This window comes from Xyrauchen texanus, chromosome 23 (genome assembly GCF_025860055.1).
Source record: "Xyrauchen texanus isolate HMW12.3.18 chromosome 23, RBS_HiC_50CHRs, whole genome shotgun sequence".
NCBI classification, from domain to species: Eukaryota; Metazoa; Chordata; class Actinopteri; order Cypriniformes; family Catostomidae; genus Xyrauchen; species Xyrauchen texanus.
The window spans coordinates 25,661,234-25,682,951 of NC_068298.1; the positions used below are offsets into that span (position 1 = coordinate 25,661,234).

Sequence of the window (21,718 nt, forward strand, 5' to 3'; positions counted from 1 at the left end):
AGCTTCAAAGTTTCAAAAGAAAAGATTTATAAAAATAAAAAAATCTTATTTTGAGTTCTGCAGAAGAAAGTAAGTCATGTCTGGGATGGCATTTTTGTGTAAAATATTCCTTTTAATTTACACTTTATTAGTAACACTATGGTCTTAATAAAGTGCCCGATGTGGTCTTCTGCTGTTGCCCATCCGCCTCAAGGTTTTACGTGTTGTGCATTCTGAGATGCTATTCTGCTCACTACAATTGTACAGAGTGTTTATCTGAGTTACCGTAGCCTTTCTGTCAGCTCGAACCACTCTGGCCATTGTCCGTTTATCACTCTCATCAACAAGGCATTTCCATCCACAGAACTGCCACACACTGGATGTTTTTTGTTTTTGGCACCTTTCTGAGTAAACTCTAGAGACTGTTGAGTGCATGAAAATCCTAGGAGATCAGCGGTTACAGAAATACTCAAACCAGCCTGTCTGGCACCAACATCACAGTAAAAATCAACAAAATAAAATAAATTTCCATTTTTCCTCCAAAAATAACAATGGTCATTATGGCCAAACAGTGCAATTTTTGTATCATCAGACCAGAGGACATTTCTCCAAAAAGTAAGATCTGTGTCCATGTGCACTTACAAACAGTAGTCTGGCTTTTTATGGCTGTTTTGGAGCATTGGCTTCTTCCTTGCTGAGCAGCCTTTCAGGTTATGTTGACTCATTTTACTGTGGATATCGATATTTGTCTACCTGTATCCTCCAATATCTTCACAAGGTCCTTTGTTGTATTTCTGGGATTGATTTGCACTTTTCGCACCAAACTACGTTCATCTCAATTGCACAGATGAATGTGGTACCTTCTGGTGTTTGGAAATTGCTCCCAAGGATGAACCAGACTTGTGGAGGACCACAATAAATTTTCCTAGGCCTTGGCTGATTTAATTTGATTTTCTCATGATGTCAAGCAAAGAGGCACTGAGTTTGAAGGTAGGCCTTAAAATACATCCAGAGGTACACCTCAAATAAAGTACACCTCCTATCAGAAGCTAATTGTCTAAAGGCTTGACATAATTTTCTGGAATTTTCCAAGCTGCACAGTTAGTGTATAGTGTCTAACTTAGTGTATGAAAACTTCTGACCCACTGGAAATGTTGGAAAAAGTACTTGTGTTATGCACAAAGTGGATGTCCTAAACGACTTGACAAAACTATAGTTGGCTAATTTTAAATATGTGGAGTGGTTAAAAAATGTGTTTTAATGACTTCAACCTAAGTGTATGTAAACCTCTGATTTCAACTGTAATTTTTCACAATTCTTTTTGGTGAACTCAAACTTATTATTAGCCTATTATTTTTAAAACTAGTGTGCATTCCAGTGAGCTTAAATATACTAAATAGTATGTCATGCAAGATATATTAGCATAAATATGGTTAACCATCATTTATTGTCTGGCTTGGTCTAGATATCAGGATGCTTGTACAGGTAATGCTGGTGGTAATGTATGTTTTGTTTAACTATGGAAAAGCATGGAACTCAATGGTAAACTGCATAGAAGTTTTATTGTCAGCATCTGCATGCACAAACATATCAGGGTATTTTCTCACTGTTAAAAGTGCAACATGACCTATACTTTGTGAAGTAAAATGCCCAATTAAGTTTGCGGACCAGGTTGTTGCATCCAAATCAAATCCATGTTCTCTGTTAAGTATAAGTATTTACACTCAATACAAACAGCAAATGATCATTCTAAAGAAAATACAATAGTAAAAGTCAAATTACCTTAAGTTTTCATAATGACACATAATGTATCAATCTAAAGAGAAAACACAATATTGTATTTCTAGGTTTTAAAAGGAGCAAGAACCCATTAGATTCCATGGATAAGATTTTTATTGGACAATTTCAAGAGTCAGCAAGAAAATACATTTTTGTAAAAGAAACAAAGAGACGAAACTTCTTACATTTCTTTGTGTAAGTAAAAAACAGATGCATTACAATAAATAATATGCAGAACTTGTTGCTGAACAAACGGTTTCTATATTTTCATTTTTGACGATTATGGCAAAGTTTGAGGATATACAGAAAACTGAATATTAATATCCATCCACTGTTCATGTATGACCTTTAAATTATCATTAAATTATGTTAAATTATTGGTGGGATTTTATATACTAACGTTTAAACAAAAATCCTCAAAGTAAACATAACTTATTTTGTGTAACCGGTTTCAATCTACAGTAGTTCAAAAAGGAAATAATAAGTAATGTTCGCACCTGAAGCTTAACTGTATCACAGTATGATATTAAAAGTGGCAATTCATACAATATTGTTCAATTCGGGACATAAAAATTACAGCTTGGAATAACCCTAGTTTAATCTTTGCTTAAGAACCACAGCCAAAACAGTTGCCACAATGGTGATTGTCCAAGGTGAAGATTTGTATTTAAATAAGAGGTTTTACAGGTCAGAAGACATGAGGTAAGGTAAACTAAGAACTGATTTTTGGACTGCTGATATGTAAGTGAGGGACAGAAATCATATTTTGGAGCTTTTATCCCAGCACAATCTCTACTATCCACAGAAACATGGCTCTCAGTGTGAAAATTGTTGAGCTAAGAAATTTTGACTTTGTTCTTTTCCTGGGCATTGATCTGCTCCTCTCTTCTTTCCTCCCTCTCAGGCCGGTCCTCACCCTGGCGAGCAATGAGTAGCCGACAAGTCAGCAAAATACCAAACACCAGGGCATGAGCGTAGCGTTTTAGAGGATCTCCAACCAGCTGGTGGAAGAAAAGCACTGCTAGCATGACCAGTAGCAGAATAAAGTTGGCTACGTCTTTTGGTCTCCCTGGCACAAGTGTCAGAACCACTCCACATCCCACCTCAAGTGTACCAATAATCTTGCGTAGAAGTACAGAAGAAACACCCATCTTTTTCAATGCTGGAAGGGCCTTGGCATAACTCTTGTATGCTCTTTTCTGGAAAATGAACAAAAGCAGGCCATTTAGAAGCAATTCAAATATAACATTGTCAAGCTCATATATAAGAACATTCATGGCAATTACAATCACTTTCTAGCCAGGCACTGCATAACACAGTTGAATGTAGTCAAATTAACTGTACAAATAGCACAGGCCCACTGCTACCATGAATTTGAGTACCAGGTCTTATTTTATCACCATCACAACAAAAATCACACAAGCAAATATCATGTAAACAAATGACCTTTCGGTTAAAACTATTTAAAGACCTAAAAATAGAATTTTATCATTTTCAGTTCAAAATTTGAATATTCGAATGGCATCAACACAGCAGCTGCTGCACCTGCAGTAGGAGATAGAATTTTCTGGAAGCGTCGCCATAGCTTTATCAGGCTACTTCAAAAAGGATTGTTTTGTCACAAAATAATCACTGCATATCATTGTATAAAGCGTTTGCTCTATTTATCATACAAGAGGTAAATATGATGCTTGACGATCGCATTGTGATGTCACAAATGGTCTATATGAAACAAGGATCTAATGAAACAACAATGCTGCGGCTGTGCGCATAATTAACGCTCAACTGCTCTAATTATGTTTCATTATTTTACATAATCACGCAAATGATCAACAATCTAATTATGTCCAATACTATATTTAGTATTAAATATCTAATTTAGTTTAATATATATATTAAAATTTTTAAAAAACTTAAAATATTAATCGTGTAGGCCATGCATTCTCGTGTAAATTTAGCATGCTATGACAGCATAACACAGGCAGACGATGAGAATGCCCAGTTAAATTCGAACCCCATCCCAAAACAATGTTTCTGGTTGTTGCAGCTTCATTTGCTTATCACGGGTGCTGTCAAATTGACGATCACTTACCATCTCACTGTATGCATCTTTGCTTAATCTCGGCGTGAGTTTAATTGTGCCCATGAACACGAAAAACAGGCCCAGTGCGAAGGATAGGGCGACAATGGTTACTGTTCTCGGCGAGGCCATCTTCGGTAAAGAGTTCTTTCGTCTGGCATCTGCTGTCCCGCTCCAGCTTTCTTCACTGTCCTGCTGAAGATGCTGAAGGGGGAAGGGCTCGAATAGACAAATATGGCGGCATTTCAAACCGTTACAGTACTAAGAAACAGCGCTAGAGTGCGCCATCGAGGTTTAAGGGAATAGTTCATCCAAAAATGAAAATTCTCTCATAATTTACTCACCCTCATGCCATCCTAGATGTGTATGACTTTCTTCCTCTGACTGCTGAACACAAACGAAGATTAAAAATAAATAAATAATAATAATTATTATAATAATCTCTTAAGAAATTTGAAGCTCCAAAAAGCACATAAAGGCATTATACAATTAATCCATACGACTCCAGTGATTAAATCCATGTCTTCATAAGTGATATGAGTGGTGTGTGTGAGAAAAAAACTTTTAAGTCCTTTTTACTATAAATCTACACTTTCACCAGCCCCTCTCCAGCACGTTCACGAGAGGACACACTTCTGTATTTTAGCAATTTGCATTCTTTGTACATATCACCACCTACTGCGCAGAGAGGAGAAAAAAAACCAGAGGGATAAAGCAAGGGAAAATAATAACTAAATCATATTTACACATCAGCAGCCCAAAGAATGCGAATTGACAAAAAACTAAAGAAGAGCTCTTATCAGCTTGCTTAGAAGGGCTGTTTGAAAGTAGATTTATATAGTAAAAAATGTCAAAGCTTCAAAGTTCTGGCCACCATTCACTTGCATTGTGAGGACCAACAGAGCTGAAATATTCTTTTAAAAATCATATTTTGTGTTCTGCAGAAGAAAGAAAGATTTTTGGGTGAAATATTCCTTTAATATAAATATAAGTGAATAGAGATGAGGTACCTAGAAGGGAACCATCAGGCGGGGTACATCACACAAGCGTTGCATTTGCTGTCACTAAAGTTAGGGTTATTTTAGATGTAGGTTTTAGGTTTCTGTGGGAGTCCAAATAAACACAGTGGCCGAGTTCGGAATGGCATACTATCCATACCACTTCTGCCACATCTATCTATGGCAGAAATAGTAGAGTAGAATGGCAGTATGCCATTTAGAATATGAATGCGACCTCGGTAGACTATCCGCAGCCCGACGGTTCCCTTCTAGGAATGACCGGATACCTAATTTGCTGCATGAATAATTCAACACAAGGTAGTACAGTAAAATCATTGTTTATTACTTTTTAATAGAAAAAAAAAACATTATCAGGGAATATTATTTTGTGATTGTGCACTGAAATATGTATCATGCATTTTGCCTATATATAAAACCCTCACACACTTATACAAATTATTAATTAGTTGATAAGAAATTGAGTAACATTTTTTTAAAGATATATGTAGAAGGAACTGTAGGCATTGTCATATTTTGTAAACAATATGTGAATACACAATCTTATACAGAGTCAATACAAGTACTGTATATCCCATAGTAAACCACCCTGTTTATCTATCGGTTTCATCACACATTGCCTTGTTCTATATGTCACATGCAAAAACATATTAAAAACATTTACAGTTATCAAAAGTCACTTAGAACACTATAATGGATAGACTGTACAGTTTTTTTCCAACATTCTAAATGGATGTCAACACCCAGAATGACACTTAAAATACGATTTCTTAATACAATTATAAAAACTGCCTCTCATGTATTACAAAAGTATCCATGACTCTGGACTTCTAAACATTGACAGTAACTCTTTTGAATGGGCCGAGCACACGACCCAGTGGGTTAAAACATTGAAAAGTGCTTCAGCATGTTTGTAAGCCATCTTCAGTCAATGCGATGCACAGATCTTCATTCTATGTGATGACATGGGCTGTCCATGTTTCTTTTTTCTCACTGACCTGAAACCATTTCCCGTTCCTGTCGGGCTTTGAGAGCCAAAATAGCTTTTCGGTAAAGGTCTATCAGGAAACAGGCAAATTAAATGTTTTAATTTAGTCTACATTTCTACAGATCAGGGCTGTCTTTATATTAAGCAAATGCTTGTATTTTGTTTGTTTTGTTTACAATGTGGAAAGATAATTTCAAATAAGTATAAAGTTTGAATAGAATGTATTTGTTTTAAAATTCCTCCCACAAGGCCAAAAATCTCCCCAAGAACAGCCCTGAGCAAAATGAATAGGGGTTAAAGGGTACTAATGCTCACCGAAAGTGTTTGAAAGATCAACTGGCTGTGCGTAAGCAGTCGGAACTTCCTCAGTGTTTATCTTGTTCTTTCGTTTTACTTTAACTGTCTTCTTTCTTCTCCTTTTTTCCTCTTTTCCTGTGAATAAGTGTGTTCAGAGCATGAGAGGTAATAGACTGTAGTACTTCACTCATTTTAGTGATGAATACTGTAAGTTTGAATGCACCCTTTTTTACACCAAGTACCTCTAGGTGGTTTGGGGACTTTGTTGTTGGGGGATTCTGGTAGATTCAAAGTCTCTTCTTTCACTTTGGCTTTGTGCTTAAGCTTCCCACGTTTCAGAGGCAACAATGCACTGCTGGCTTTATCTTTCTGGCAGTTGTGGTCCTGATCTGTCTCCTCCACCTCGTCTTCATTCACAACTTCTCTGCTTGGACTGCCCTTTTTAATTTTGACCTTCATCTTCTTTTTGCTTAGTTTCTTTTTAAAAGAGTTTTCCTACAATAATGTTAGAAGGTAAATTGATTAGTGCGGTGACAGTAAAACAAGAAAGATGTTGTTATTTCTGTGATATTATATGAATGTTCCCAGTTCAATACAAGTTAAGCTAAATCAAAAGCATTTGTGGCATAATGATTACCACAAAAATTCATTTCAACAGGCCAGTCCATAAACATTTAGCAGTTTCAAAAGTATAGCAACAAGCAAAAAATTGGGATTTACTGGTGTTATATCATCACGACAATAAATCTGTAATATTGGATATATAAATTTGATTTGGTCTTCCTAAAATCATGTTAACATGAATAAAGTTGACATGTTACTTCAGAAGCAGTGTGTATTTTGTTGTTATTGGACTTTCTCCATTCACTTCCATTGTAAGTACCTTTACTGTAACCATGATTCTTGTTTCTTCTTCTTCTTTTTTAAATGAGGGACAAGTCAAAATTTATTTTTTGGTAATCGACATATATCAAACTTGCTGTAAATTGATCTTAACTTGTATTGAACCCAGAATATTCATTTAACAAGCATCCACAGGGTGGGAATAAACAACATAGCTGTTTAACCTTATTCAGAATATTTCTGATTGGTTGCAAAGTCCCATTTTTCTTCACGTTTTCCGTGTTCTCGTCTTGGTGGATATGTATATTGCTTGCCCTCGTTCTGACAAGAACGCAATAAATAATTATATAAGACGCAATAAATAATCAATAAGACACAAGATGGCAATAAATAATTGATTCTACCGGTACATATTATATAGAAGTGTCAGAAATAAATAGTAGAAAGTATTGTTACTAGTTACAGATGATGTGTAATTTCTGTGCCACTAGTGGCACTCAAAAGAACTGCAATACGTAATGTTCAGCTTTAATATAACCCCTGTCATCCTAATGTCCTATCCTGTGTAAATCTACATATATAAGCCCACCCCTCACTTCTCATCTTTAGGTTTGCTCCGGCTCTTCTCTATTTTTCCTTTCCTGTCTTTTTCTTCTGGCGCTATTGGTCGCCTCCCATCTCTCATCACACGGGCACAGATGTCTGGGTAGTCCAAGCACACAGCTCGAAGTAGCCATCGGAGACCTCGAAGGGTCTTTCTGTCTGACCAGCGACGCAGGTCCATTGAGGCAGAACATGGCTCCTGCATACAGTATTTCGACAGATAATCTCTTAGAAGCTCAAAATAGTCATAAACCTCTTAGTATTCAATCAGGATGTTGTCATAACCATAAACATTTCATGGCATGTTACAAACGTATATTGCCAGTTTCTTTAAAATACGAGTCCCAGAATTTTTCAGCACATATTTTGTGCAACCCCAATTACGAAAAAGTTGGGAAAGTATGAAAAATGCTAATAAAAACAAAAAGAAGTGATTTGTAAATTATATTCACCCTTTGCTACATTGAAAGCACCACAACTGCACATTATATGATGTTGCACTTTGTGAATTTCATAGTTTTTTTTAATGTACAGTAATTTCAAATCAGATGATTGCAACACGCTCCAAAACAGTTGAGACAGGGGCAATTTATGATTATTAACAATTTGACGAGTTAAAATAACAAGGCGATGTGAAACAGGAGATGTTAAACTGGTGAGGCAATCATGTCATATGAAAAAGGGAGCCTCCAAAAACAGCCTAGTCCTTCAAGAACAAGGATCATTCGAGACTTGTCAATTTGCCAACAGATGCTTCAGCAAATAATCCAGCACTTTGAGAACAATTATCTCCAAAGACATTTCACCCTCTAATAGTTAAAAGATTCAAGGAATCTGGTCAAATCTCGGTGCGGAAAGGGCAAGACAAAAACCACTTCTGAATGCACGTGATCTCTGATCCCTAAATCATCACTGTCATATAAAAATCATTAATCTGTAATGGATATCATGAACATGGGCTTGGAATTACTTTAGTAAACCTTTGTTAGTCAACACCACTCGCCGCTTCATCCACAGATGAAAGTTAAGACTTTACTGTGCAAAGCAGAAGTCATACATCAACACTGTCCCGAAGCGCTGCCGACTTCTCTGGGCTGGGTGGAAAGTAGAACAGTGGAACCATGTTTTTTTGATCCGATGAGTCAACATTTCAAACAGTTTTTGAAAAACACAGCCTTCGTGTTCTCAGCCAAAGACAAAAAGGACCATCCAAGCTGTTATTAGCGTCAGGTCCAAAAACCAGTGTCTGTATGGGCCAGGGGTGTGTCAGACCCCACGGCATGGGTAACTTGCACATCGGTGAGGATACCATTAATGCAGACAGATATGTAAAAATTTTGGAGCAACATACACTGCCATCCAGCACCATCTTTTTCAGAGTCCCTGGAATGTTCAGCAGGCCAACTTCAAACCACATACTGGCTGAATAAGCAGTGAGTGCGGGTGCTAGATTGGCCTGCCTGCAGTCCTGACCATCTCCAATGGAGGATGTGTGGTGCATTATGAAGCGCACAATATGGCAATGAAGACCCCATAAAATTGTGCAGCTGAAGACCTGCATAATGGCTGAATGGGGGGAAATTCCACTTTTTAAACTTAACAAACGTGTCTTTAGTACCTAAATGCTTAATAAGTGTTATTAGAAGAAATGCTGATGTTTCACAGTGGTAAACACTCGACTGTCCCAACTTTTTTGGAGTGTGTTGCAAATAAATAAATAAAATAAAATACATTATTAAATTTTTCATACTGTCTCAACTTTTTCAGAATTGGGATTGTACGTCAAACATTGTCAGAAATTGTATTAAACCACAGTACTTACAATGTGGCAAAGTGATCGGCTCTGGTTGACCAGCTTCTCTAGGGCGAGGATTTCTATCAGTTCATTTCCCAGTAGAGCATTCATTTTGTCCTGTTTATTTGCCAACCTGTTATAGGACGTGGAGATAATAAGATGGATTGCAAGCAAGATGTCACTACTCAAGATGAGGTTGTCTTTATAACAGAATCTTCCCATCTTAAGTCTTAAGGTCTGACAAGTTCAAGTTAGGATCAATATATAATTCAACAGTTAGTATATTTCTGTAATATGGCCCTAAGACAGTTATTTTTACATTTACTGAATTGTTATATTGCTTTTAAAGTGGAATAGTTCTGCACTAGGCTAATTTGAACAAATAAATATCTTATTATGTGATTTCTGTTAATACACTGATTCATTTAATTATTATTCTTAGTTGTTCTAAGTGTAGCATATCCTACACTAGGAGAGGTTTTCCTGCTACTCTTGGATGCTTCAGCAAGTCCACCAGAGCATCTTTGACTTCTTTCAGTCGTTGTCTGTCGCTGGCATCCAGCACATAGATGATGCCGTGAGCTTCACTGTAATGCTCTCGCCAGGACCCCCGAACCTCTGGAACTCCACCCATATCCAGTATATTAACCAAGTAGTTCTCCACCCTAAGCTCAGTGCGGACACATCCATGAGTGGGACCCACTTCTCCAGGGGGCACTGAACAAATGTACATAACATTCAAAATTGAATATAATGCATTGAATTTAGTGCCTCCTTTTCATTTTCAGATATCATTAATTTTTTATCTATAATAATAATAATAACTTTATTTTTATAGCACCTTTTTTCAGTTTAGCACAAAGTGCTTCACAAAACATAAAATCAAAACACACTCCGTAAATCACAACACATTCACATAGTAATTAAAGCAAGTCTATAAAATCGTTTTTTAAAAAGACTTAAAAACAGACACAGATTCAGCAGATCTTATATCCCAGGGGAGGCTGTCCCATAATCAAGGGGCCTTCACTACAAAAGCACCTTTAGTTTTGCATCTGGATCTTTGAACAGACAACAGTTCATGACAAGAAGATCAAAGACTTCTAACTGTTTTGTAAGGTCTTAAAAGTTCTGCTAAATATTCTGGCAACAAAACCATGTAATGCATAATATATATAATTGATAATATTTTTAAATTAACCCTAAAATGAATTGGTAACCAATGCAAAGAAGCTAAAACTAGAGTAATATGATTTGAAGACCTATTTTGTGTCAAAAGTCTATGCACAATTTTGCACTGATTGTAGCCGAAGTGTGCTGATTTAAAGTTAAAACATGCCATTACAATGATCATGGTGAGACTAAATAAAAGCATGTATAAGCTTCTCTGTAACCCTAAACCTCGAGACAAAAACAAGACCGAACTGTCTGACATGATATTCTTAATTTTGTATCAAAATAGTCCCCTAAATTTCTCACCACCTGCTGAATATTTGGGACCACCCAACGAAGCGCTAAATCAATCTGACATTTTTTTAAAACCATGACCGATTATAACAACCTCTGTTTTATTTGTATTTAACCGAAGAAAATGATATGCCATTAAATTCTTTTATTTCTGTTATACAAGCTTAAAAAGCATTCAAATGAGTCAGATCATTGGAATTCAATGACATACTGTATACAACTGCAGGGCATCTGCATAGCAATGAAAATGAATGTTATATTTTTCTTTAGTAACTGTTAAATTACCTCTCAACATCCCTCTGATACAAGATGTTTTTCCAGCCTTGTCCAAGCCAACTACTAGCACTGTGATCTTCCTGAAGAAAAATAAATTAAATTAAAATGAAGAATAGTTCCCCTATTTGTGCAGCAGAAGCATATAATAAGGCATCTGTTGAAAAGAGGCAGTCCGCTGGTGATAAAGCAAAACATCGAGTGACTGTATATTTGTATTTGCTTGGCTGACTGGTACCTCAGTGGTTGCTGGAGTTTGGACACCCAACTGCAGCAATTGCTCATAAGGTTGAACATGTTGAGCTGAGGAGGAGAGCACCAAGGAGAGCACCATCGTCTCCTTAACTCATACCTTAGAGCAGATAACAGAGCTATGTCTCAGTCCTCATAGCATTTCCATATGTACTCATGGCCTAAGGATACATGTAAACATCATCTGTTGTGTCTTGCCCAAGCATTAACCCCAAGACTTAAGGACTCATTAGTGACTCATTAGTACATTTCTATTACTCACATCACCTGTTATACCTGTAATAATCCTTGAAGTGACCTAAAAAGGGAGCTAGCAAAAAGTATGAAACTATAGGATGTTATTTCTTTACAATTATCTACCAGTTGTTGATCAAAGCACGGAATGCAATTTCAAATATTCTTTGAAAAAATTAATTTTCATAAACACAATTTTACAGCACAACAAGCCAAATTATCTGCTGCTAGTGTATACACACAGTAGTCTAATTACATTTACAGAACTGTGTGGTTTCCGATCACAGTGCTTAGTCAATTACTGTACATCTGTTCCGGCTTGTAAGCCTTTAAAGAATAGTCTGATTGAATTACGCACTCTCATTCAGATAACATTGACCCCTTTACCCAAGCAGCCTGCATGGTGGCAGCCCACTTATAAATTCCTCTGTGATTTATAACAGTAAAGAAGTTTAAACTTTGCATACTTAAGCAGGATTGTAGCTACATTACAGTACAAAACCTTAAAACCTATCACATGTGCTATTAGAACTTAATCAGTTCTAAACTGCATTTCTCACTACAGGTACAGCAAACTACATGGCAGCGTATAAACTGATTATACAAACAAAAAACATAAAGAGTGTTTCTCAGAATTTTGGCATGCAAAACTCATCCACATGTTTGGATCATCTGAGAACAGCACAATAATATTGAATGTAATAAGTGAATGTCATATTTTTAGCCAGACATTCCACACATACTTAATAACTCAGCAGAAATATCCATTCTGAAGACATGTAATGTCTTATGGAAAATAATGGTCTAACTCTTCCCTGTGTATATGCTCACAAGCAACACGGTACTGATAATTATACTGACATATGCATATCACAAAAGTGTAGAGTAAAAAAAGACTCAACAAAAAACATCCCACATTACTTACAGTAGTATGTCAGAATCCATGCATGTGTTTTTGTTTGTTTCGCTAAAGACATTTTCCACAGGGCAGCTAAAAAACTAATCAGGCTCTACTTATTCCTCTAATCCTGTCACCTCATGTGGGAGGAGCTAGGAAGAAAAAGCCAATCACATGATGGGTAGGTGGCAGCTGCCCTTCTGGATAGCTGGTTTTGGTCACTTTAACTGGGCCAAATGTGATAGTTACTCAGGTATTTATAAACGAATGCCATTATAGACATCCAAACAAATATTTAGTTAAATTATAGAAAATCTCTGGCCATTTGGTTGGAGGTGAATGACAAATATTTAATGTACTTCTCATATTGTGCTCTTAGTCATAGGCAAGTTACTGTAGATTGCACCATAGTGTTTTGATATCCTGTTGTTTACACATCACTCTCAGATAAAGTGTGGTAATTCTGAGCAACGCAGCCTCACCTGCTTCTGAAATGTGCATCTTCAGAAAAGGATTCAGAACACTGAGTCAATTCTTTAGACATTTTTAATTAAAAAATGTACAGTGGCCCCAAAAGGTATTTGCCACAATTTAAAAAATTTATGTATGTCTTTGGGTCAATGACGTGATGATGATCATGATGATCTGACTGGATCTAATAAATTCTTCGAAAATACATAAAAATTGCAATTCCTACAAAAAAATAACTTGAATATATGATTGTTGCGTGGGGGCGTGGTCGTGTGGCGGTCTGTGGGAGAGAGAGAGAGCGGTAAGGCTTGTCACCTGGTTTAGAATCAACAATAACACCTGTGTCTTGTTATAGTGATGCGCAGACCGACACACCACCACGCCCCCATGCCACAATGATGAACATGTATTCAATTGTTGAGCTCAAAATGCTTTAGATTTTTTTATTAAAGTCTAAGCTGTTAATGGGGGTTGTAGCTGTCCAGAGACAGTAAAAAAATAAAGAAACAAATAAATAAAAGGCTGAAATTCTTATGAAAAACAATGTTGACATAAAACAAAAAAAAAAATGATTCTAAGCTAATTATTTTAAAAAGTAGGAATTGAAAAATTGAAGGAATTGTAGCCCTTCTGTTGTCATGTGACCAAAAAAATTTGATATGGGGGTCCTGGGTAACGTCTATGCGGTAATGCGCTCAACAAGCCACTTGATAAGATGCACGATTGACTGTCTCAGACACGGAGGCAACTGAGATCTGCCACCCGGATTGAGGCGAGTCACTACGCCACCACGAGGACCTAGAGCACATTGGGAATTGGGCATTCCAAATTGTGCAGAAAATAAAAGAGATATTTTTACATTTTTATTAAAAGACCATGTACATTTTATACAGGTCAAATGGAGTAACCCTAAGAAAACTTACTGATATTCATGACTTAATGATAACTTTTTTTTGACAATATTAAGTTAAGATTAAGATGTGCAAACTCACATGTGTTCAAGGTGTTTTAAATATGTTTTACTTGATGATTATACCAATTGACAAATTTAAAGTTATTAAATTAATTATGATTAAAGGTATACATTTTTAAAAAATTGTATGAAGCCAACATGGATATAAAGATTGCATTTCTAATAACTTAGCACACGTGTTTTAAATTATTAAAAAAATATTTGTCCTTTTTATCATCTTGGACAAACTGATTTGTCAAAGCATTATTTATAATAATATATTTATATATAGTCAATTTCAGGCCGAAGTCTCGAGTCGAACCATGACTATATTTGCCTTCTGTGGCAGTCCAAGGGACAACAAAAGTCAACAGGTTCCTTCAACTCAAGTGAGTACTTTTATTTACTTTCACAGGGCGCCACAGCACACCAGCTTCACAGAGAGAGAATAACTTGGTTTTGCACAAATATTTCAGCTTCACAATATTCCTTAGTCTCAACACTTTAGGTTCACAGAACTTTCTGATCCACACTCTCTCTTTCTGGTCTGCTGGCTATGTGGCTCTTTTATGCCGCTCTCCCCATGTTTACTGTAATAAGAAACAGGTGTTAGGCATAATTTAGCTCAGGTGCAAGTGCCCTTACCGCTCTCTCTCACTGTACGGACACTTGACCACGCCCCCACTGCCACACCTTCGTTTCTTGTCAGATTCACTGCAGATTTGATAACAAGGTGGATTTTCAGAGATTGTGTCTATCCCTGTCACAAGATTCCAAGTCAAATGTTGTTCCAGGCACAATAAACAAACTGCACTGAATACCAGGTCAATCTAAATTAGTGAATAAACCAATGAAATATGCACTAGAAAAGATCATCCACTCTGATGATTCATCTTTTATTATACCACCTTATCATTTTCTAAGAATTTCAGAATTACAGTTAACTCTACAAAGGTTTTTGTAGAAAAACAAAAACTCCCCCACCACTCCCACCCACCCTGAAAAGCCTTTAAACTATGTCAAGTGGCAATGGCTAGTTTCGAGAATTATTACAAATTAGGAAACATGTGCTTTGGTTGACTAACATTAGATGGCTGCAAAATGTAGCCTAGGATGTGAGAGTCTCCCTCTTGCAAAATATTGACTTTTCTGACCAAGCTATCCTAAATGCACCAAAGGGACCCAAGATGATCCCGTTATTGTGTATCATCACCTGGCCCTAGCAATCAGCTTTTGCTGTATTCACCGAAAAGCCTTGTGACCCAAGTGGTCAGCTTGTGCTGTATAAGCCAAAGGTCCTGGTGTTCACCTTCCTTTGGCAGTCCTGAGACTTTTGATGCCCCCCTGGTTATCTGAGGCCTTGGGGAACTGGTCCCACTCTTCATCTTGATCAGTATGGTAAAGTGATGACATTAGATGGTTATACCGTAGCACTTTGAAAAATGCTGTGGGACTAAATAACAATCATCATCATATAACATTGTATTTACAAAGTACGAAAAATTACTTCAAAGCATATTATGTATTACCATTATACATTACATGTCCTAGAAACATGGTATTAACATGGTGCATGTGCAAACAACATTGTACCATATGACAATGTCCAAAAGTGATGGTCTTACCATGGTAACATGTCCAAAAAAACATAGTAATACCATGGTACCATTTCCAAGAACAACGGTACTTTTTGGTAACCATTTTAAGAGGCTCTGACACCAAAATACTGTTTTAAAGGGGTCATGAAATGGAAAATAAAATGTATAATTTTTATTAACAGTTGTGCTTGAGAGATGTTTAATATATTCAGATGAAATATGTTGGATGTGCGTTATTAGTAAACCCTGTCATTTAGTTTTATAATGTTGTGGAGAGCTTGTTTATTCTCTTCCGATTGAGTTTCAAATATGGCTGAATTTGAGGGGCTGCACGATGTTAACCAATCAAAACAGTGGTCATTTACATTGAAGTTTAAAGGAGACTCTGAGGCCATAACCGAGCGTTTCAGACAGAGGGCCAGAGACAGGGTGGATAATTATCATTTATTATTAAGCTATGACAGTTTTGGTGCAAAACAATTTACTGAAATTATCAGTGGCCTCAGGAAAGATGCATTTAAAACTTGTAAGAACTATTTTTATACCATAAAGGTGCAGCATAACATGTGGGATCCAATTAGTCAAATTTAAAATACAAGCAATATTTAAAAAAAAAGTGCAATTGTGTTATTTGGGCCCTACGTGTGTGAAAATATCAATATATTAAGTTTATGAGGTTTCTTAATGGTTGTGCCCTTTTTAGGGTTAAAAACACTGTTTACATCAATTTCTGTTTGTAATCAAATTCAACAAATATGTATTGATCTATTTCTTCACTCAGCATCTGTTATTCAGAGTTAGAGCATCACAAATTACTTTGGGCATGAGTTTAGCTCTACCGAGCATAGCTGCATTTTTCCTGTGTCTTCCATTTCAATGCTTCTCTCTTAGCTCAAATTACAGAGGAAGATCCAATTCCTTTAATTAAAACAGAAGTGAGGCCATGCTTCAAACCAAAGAAAAACAACATCCTATTTTCTACTCCCTTGTCTGATCTGATTAAGTCATTACTGGCGTAACAAATCAGATGCTTACTTTATCTGCTGACTAAACTCATGCAAAGCCATGCATACAACCCCCTGTCCTATGGGATGATTTTAATCTCAATATGATTAATGAATGCACACATAATTATGCATGTACTAGATACATTTTGTGAATGTATTTTACTAACCACAAACAAATGCCATTTGATTTGAATCTGTGGAATTCGGGATTGAATGATTGTGCAGCGATTTGTACAAATACAGACATGTTTGCAAATAAACATGTTCTGTTCTACATTAATAAATCAAAAATTGCTCATGCAAAAATGAATCTGTGCATTTGTGATCAGAAGACATGCGTGCATTTATTGACATCTTGTTCGAATCGATCGTGTTCGGTTCATTTGGATTTTGAGACTTCCTTTTTCGCAGTTTACAGCATTCCACACACACACACCCACACCCACACACCCACACCCACACACCCACACCCACACACACACACACACGTTGTGTTTCCATGTTTTATGGGGACTTTCCATAGACATAATGGTTTTTATACTGTACAAACTTTATATTCTATCCCCTAAACCTAACCCTACCCCTAAACCTAAACCTCACAGAAAACTTTCTGCATTTTTACATTTTCAGAAAACATAATTTAGTATGATTTATAAGCTGTTTTCCTCATGGGGACCGACAAAATGTCCCCACAAGGTCAAAAATTTCGGGTTTTACTATCCTTATGGGGACATTTGGTCCCCACAAAGTGATAAATACACGTTCACACCCACACACACACACACACACACACACACACACACACACACACACACACACACACAACTAACGAACAAGCCAGTGCTATTCATTAACGTGAACACGATTCGTAAATGTGTGTCACTATACAATGAAACAAATGCTTTTCAACCGGTGTCTGTAGAATTAAGAATTACATAAATGTGCAGCAATTTGTACAAATAAAGTCATGTTTGTGAGTATAAATGTTCTGCTTTGTATTAAAGTGTGACAATTTCCACGTGCAAAAAGGAATCCGTGCATTTCTGGATCAGAAGACACGCGTGCATTTATTGAATCCTTGTTCGAATCGATCCTGTTCGGTTCATTTGGATTTTGAGACTTTCTTTCCGCACTTTCAGCAGTGAGGATCCACACGCAACTGAAAGGCAAGGCAGGCAGCTACCACTAGATGGCAGTCGCAGAGTATTACAGAGTTGGCCTGCCCTGGTTTGACAACAGGTGATAATGGACATTGTTCGCGTTCTCCCGAAGAACCTTTAAAACATGGATAATACCATTTTAAACCAACAAGCTGGTTGGGTAAGTATCTTTTTTTTTCTTTTATTGCATACTGAAAAAAAAAAGTAACTTCCTATAGACTAGCAAGTTAAAAACAATGTACATTTTATATATTTGACATATTAATTACATTTTATAAATATTCATTTGATGAGATATTAACAAAAATATGTTGGCTCTTCATTATGTATGTTATATTATGGTTTAGAGTGCGAGCTGATCAGGGAGGAGAGAATTTTGGCGTGGCTCGTCTGATGATTTCTATAAGTGGGCCAGACAGTAACTGCTTTATAGCAGGCAAAAGTGTACACAGTCAGAGGCAAGATAGATTAATCTAAGATTGTTTAAATGTCTTTAACTACTACTTGAAAGACTTGTAATGTCATTATTTTTTGTAATTTGTCTTTTTTAAATGAAGAGTAGAGACTCTGGTGTGATCTCTGGATGGGAGTCACCAGCGTGTTCTACCAAATCTTGCACACAGGAACAGGACATGCTGGATTTGAGCAGCACTCTTCACCTGTTTTGCTGCCATTATGTATTTTTGCCCCGACTGCAAGCAAACCTCAATGTGTTCCGTGAGGGATGGGACAACCACCCATTGAGAACAGAGCAAAACCTCTCACCATTGACTACTAAAGGTGTCAATGGGTGCCACCAACTGTTTGATTACCAAAATTCTTTAAAATATCTTCTTTTTTGTTCAACAAAAGAAAGAAACTCATACAGGTTTGGAACAACTTGAGGGTGAGTAAATGACTAAATTAAAATGTTGGGGTGAACTATCCCTGTAAAATGATATTTTCTTTGTTTAACTGCTTCAGTAACTCTGGGTTGTCAATGGGATTTTCCATCTGACCAACCACCCACAGTTGGTTTGGTGAGAGGTTTTGCTCTGTTCTCAATGGGTGGTTGTCCCATCCCTCACGGAACACATTGAGGTTTGCTTGCAGTCGGGGCAAAAATACATAATGGCAGCAAAACAGGTGAAGAGTGCTGCTCAAATCCAGCATGTCCTGTTCCTGTGTGCAAGATTTGGTAGAACACGCTGGTGACTCCCATCCAGAGATCACACCAGAGTCTCTACTCTTCATTTAAAAAAGACAAATTACAAAAAATAATGACATTACAAGTCTTTCAAGTAGTAGTTAAAGACATTTAAACAATCTTAGATTAATCTATCTTGCCTCTGACTGTGTACACTTTTGCCTGCTATAAAGCAGTTACTGTCTGGCCCACTTATAGAAATCATCAGACGAGCCACGCCAAAATTCTCTCCTCCCTGATCAGCTCGCACTCTAAACCATAATATAACATACATAATGAAGAGCCAACATATTTTTGTTAATATCTCATCAAATGAATATTTATAAAATGTAATTAATATGTCAAATATATAAAATGTACATTGTTTTTAACTTGCTAGTCTATAGGAAGTTACTTTTGTTTTTTTTTTTCAGTATGCAATAAAAGAAAAAAAAGAAAAAAAGATACTTACCCAACCAGCTTGTTGGTTTAAAATGGTATTATCCATGTTTTAAAGGTTCTTCGGGAGAACGCGAACAATGTCCATTATCACCTGTTGTCAAACCAGGGCAGGCCAACTCTGTAATACTCTGCGACTGCCATCTAGTGGTAGCTGCCTGCCTTGCCTTTCAGTTGCGTGTGGATCCTCACTGCTGAAAGTGCGGAAAGAAAGTCTCAAAATCCAAATGAACCGAACAGGATCGATTCGAACAAGGACTCAATAAATGCACGCGTGTCTTCTGATCCAGAAATGCACGGATTCCTTTTTGCACGCGGAAATTGTCACACTTTAATACAAAGCAGAACATTTATACTCACAAACATGACTTTATTTGTACAAATTGCTGCACATTTATGTAATTCTTAATTCTACAGACACCGGTTGAAAAGCATTTGTTGCATTGTATAGTGACACACATTTACGAATCGTATTCACGTTAATGAAGAGCACTGGCTTGTTCGTTAGTTGTGTGTGTGTGTGTGTGTGCGTGTGCGTGTGCGTGTGCGGTGCGGGTGCGGGTGCGGGTGTGTGTGGAATGCTGTAAACTGCGAAAAAGGAAGACTCAAAATCCAAATGAACCGAACACGATCGATTCGAACAAGATGTCAATAAATGCACGCGTGTCTTCTGATCCAGAAATGCACGGATTCCTTTTTGCACGCGGAAATTGTCACACTTTAATACAAAGCAGAACATTTATACTCACAAACATGACTTTATTTGTACAAATTGCTGCACATTTATGTAATTCTTAATTCTACAGACACCGGTTGAAAAGCATTTGTTGCATTGTATAGTGACACACATTTACGAATCGTATTCACGTTAATGAAGAGCACTGGCTTGTTCGTTAGTTGTGTGTGTGTGTGTGTGTGTGTGTGTGCGGGTGCGGGTGCGGGTGTGTGTGGAATGCTGTAAACTGCGAAAAAGGAAGACTCAAAATCCAAATGAACCGAACACGATCGATTCGAACAAGATGTCAATAAATGCACGCATGTCTTCTGATCACAAATGCACGGATTCATTTTTGCATGAGCAATTTTTGATTTATTAATGTAGAACAGAACATGTTTATTTGCAAACATGTCTGTATTTGTACAAATCGCTGCACAATCATTCAATCCCGAATTCCACAGATTCAAATCAAATGGCATTTGTTTGTGGTTAGTAAAATACATTCACAAAATGTATCTAGTACATGCATAATTGTGTGTGCATTCATTAATCATATTGAGATTAAAATCATCCCATATAAAAAAGTGGATGCAAATCTTGACAGATGGCAATCTAAAAGTATTTTCTCTTGAACTACTGAATCATTGTTTACACAGCAGTTCAAACAGAAAACAAGATTTTCTTGCTTCATAAATTCTTAATCTTGAGTTTTATCACATTTCAAAAAGTTTCTTCGTCTCCTAGCATCATTAAGAAATGGTTAAAGTGAGATAGGAATTTTAGAGAAGAATAGTGTCTAAATAAGAGGTTTTCAAAACGGGTTCTGGGTCACCTAGGAGGCCGGAAGTGGAAAAGAAAGTGCGTGCAGCCATACATCAAAAAAGTAATCCATACGGCTCCAGTTGGTTAATAAAGGCCTTCTGAAGCGAAGCGTTTGCATAAGAAAAATATCCATATTTATAATTTTATAAACTATAATCACTGTCTTCCTCTATCCTCTGAGCTTCCGCGTTCGTCATTTCTCACCAGAGCTTACGCTACACCTACATCATACTCTCTCGTGAGCGTGTGGGCGGCTGTTACTGGAAGCCAGTTATTATAGTTTATAGATATTAAGTTATAAATATGGATATTTTTCTTACAAAAACACATAGTTTCACTTCAGAAGGCCTTTATTAACCCCCTGGAGCCGTATGGATTACTTTAATGATGGAGGGATGCACTTTTTTGGGCTTCAAAATCTAAGGTACCATTCTCTCCCATTATCAAGCTTGGAAGAGCCAGGATATTTTTTTAATATAACTCCGATTGTGTTTGGCTGAAAGAAGAAAGTCATAAACACCTAGGATGGCTTGAGGGTGAGTAAATTATGGGATAATTGTAATTTTTTTTGGTGTTAGTTCCTTTAATGTTTCAGATTAGCAGCCAATGGCTCCAAAATTATTTTTTCGTCTGGAGCCCTGATACATGAAAATATATAGCAACAGTAGTATTTTAGGAAAGGGGGGCCCATGCATAAGGGGATCATCATATTTAGGGGTACTTGTCATTAAAAAGTTAGATCACTAACTAGATCACTTACATTGTAAAAATACAATTATGTGCTTTTCCTGGAGATACTAGTTGCATAAAAAAATAAAAGGTGCTTTTTTGAATACCATCCAATATTTAAAAACATTTATCA

The 21,718-nt window shown here is 36.7% G+C and overlaps 2 protein-coding genes across 2 annotated transcripts; both read right to left on the reverse strand.

The window, feature by feature from the left end:
- Positions 1-1,550: 1,550 nt before the first annotated feature.
- tmem35 (transmembrane protein 35) lies at positions 1,551-4,052 on the reverse strand. Its single transcript, XM_052154760.1, has 2 exons — positions 3,851-4,052; positions 1,551-2,957 (listed from the first exon to the last, which is right to left on the reverse strand). The coding sequence occupies exons 1-2, from the start codon at positions 3,968-3,970 to the stop codon at positions 2,595-2,597; spliced, it is 483 nt and encodes a 160-aa protein (XP_052010720.1). The 5' UTR covers positions 3,971-4,052; the 3' UTR covers positions 1,551-2,594.
- A 1,161-nt stretch (positions 4,053-5,213) lies between these two features.
- arl13a (ADP-ribosylation factor-like 13A) lies at positions 5,214-12,582 on the reverse strand. Its single transcript, XM_052154753.1, has 10 exons — positions 12,532-12,582; positions 11,359-11,472; positions 11,133-11,203; positions 9,848-10,097; positions 9,408-9,513; positions 7,579-7,784; positions 7,207-7,303; positions 6,382-6,634; positions 6,158-6,274; positions 5,214-5,912 (listed from the first exon to the last, which is right to left on the reverse strand). The coding sequence occupies exons 1-10, from the start codon at positions 12,549-12,551 to the stop codon at positions 5,845-5,847; spliced, it is 1,302 nt and encodes a 433-aa protein (XP_052010713.1). The 5' UTR covers positions 12,552-12,582; the 3' UTR covers positions 5,214-5,844.
- Positions 12,583-21,718: the final 9,136 nt, after the last annotated feature.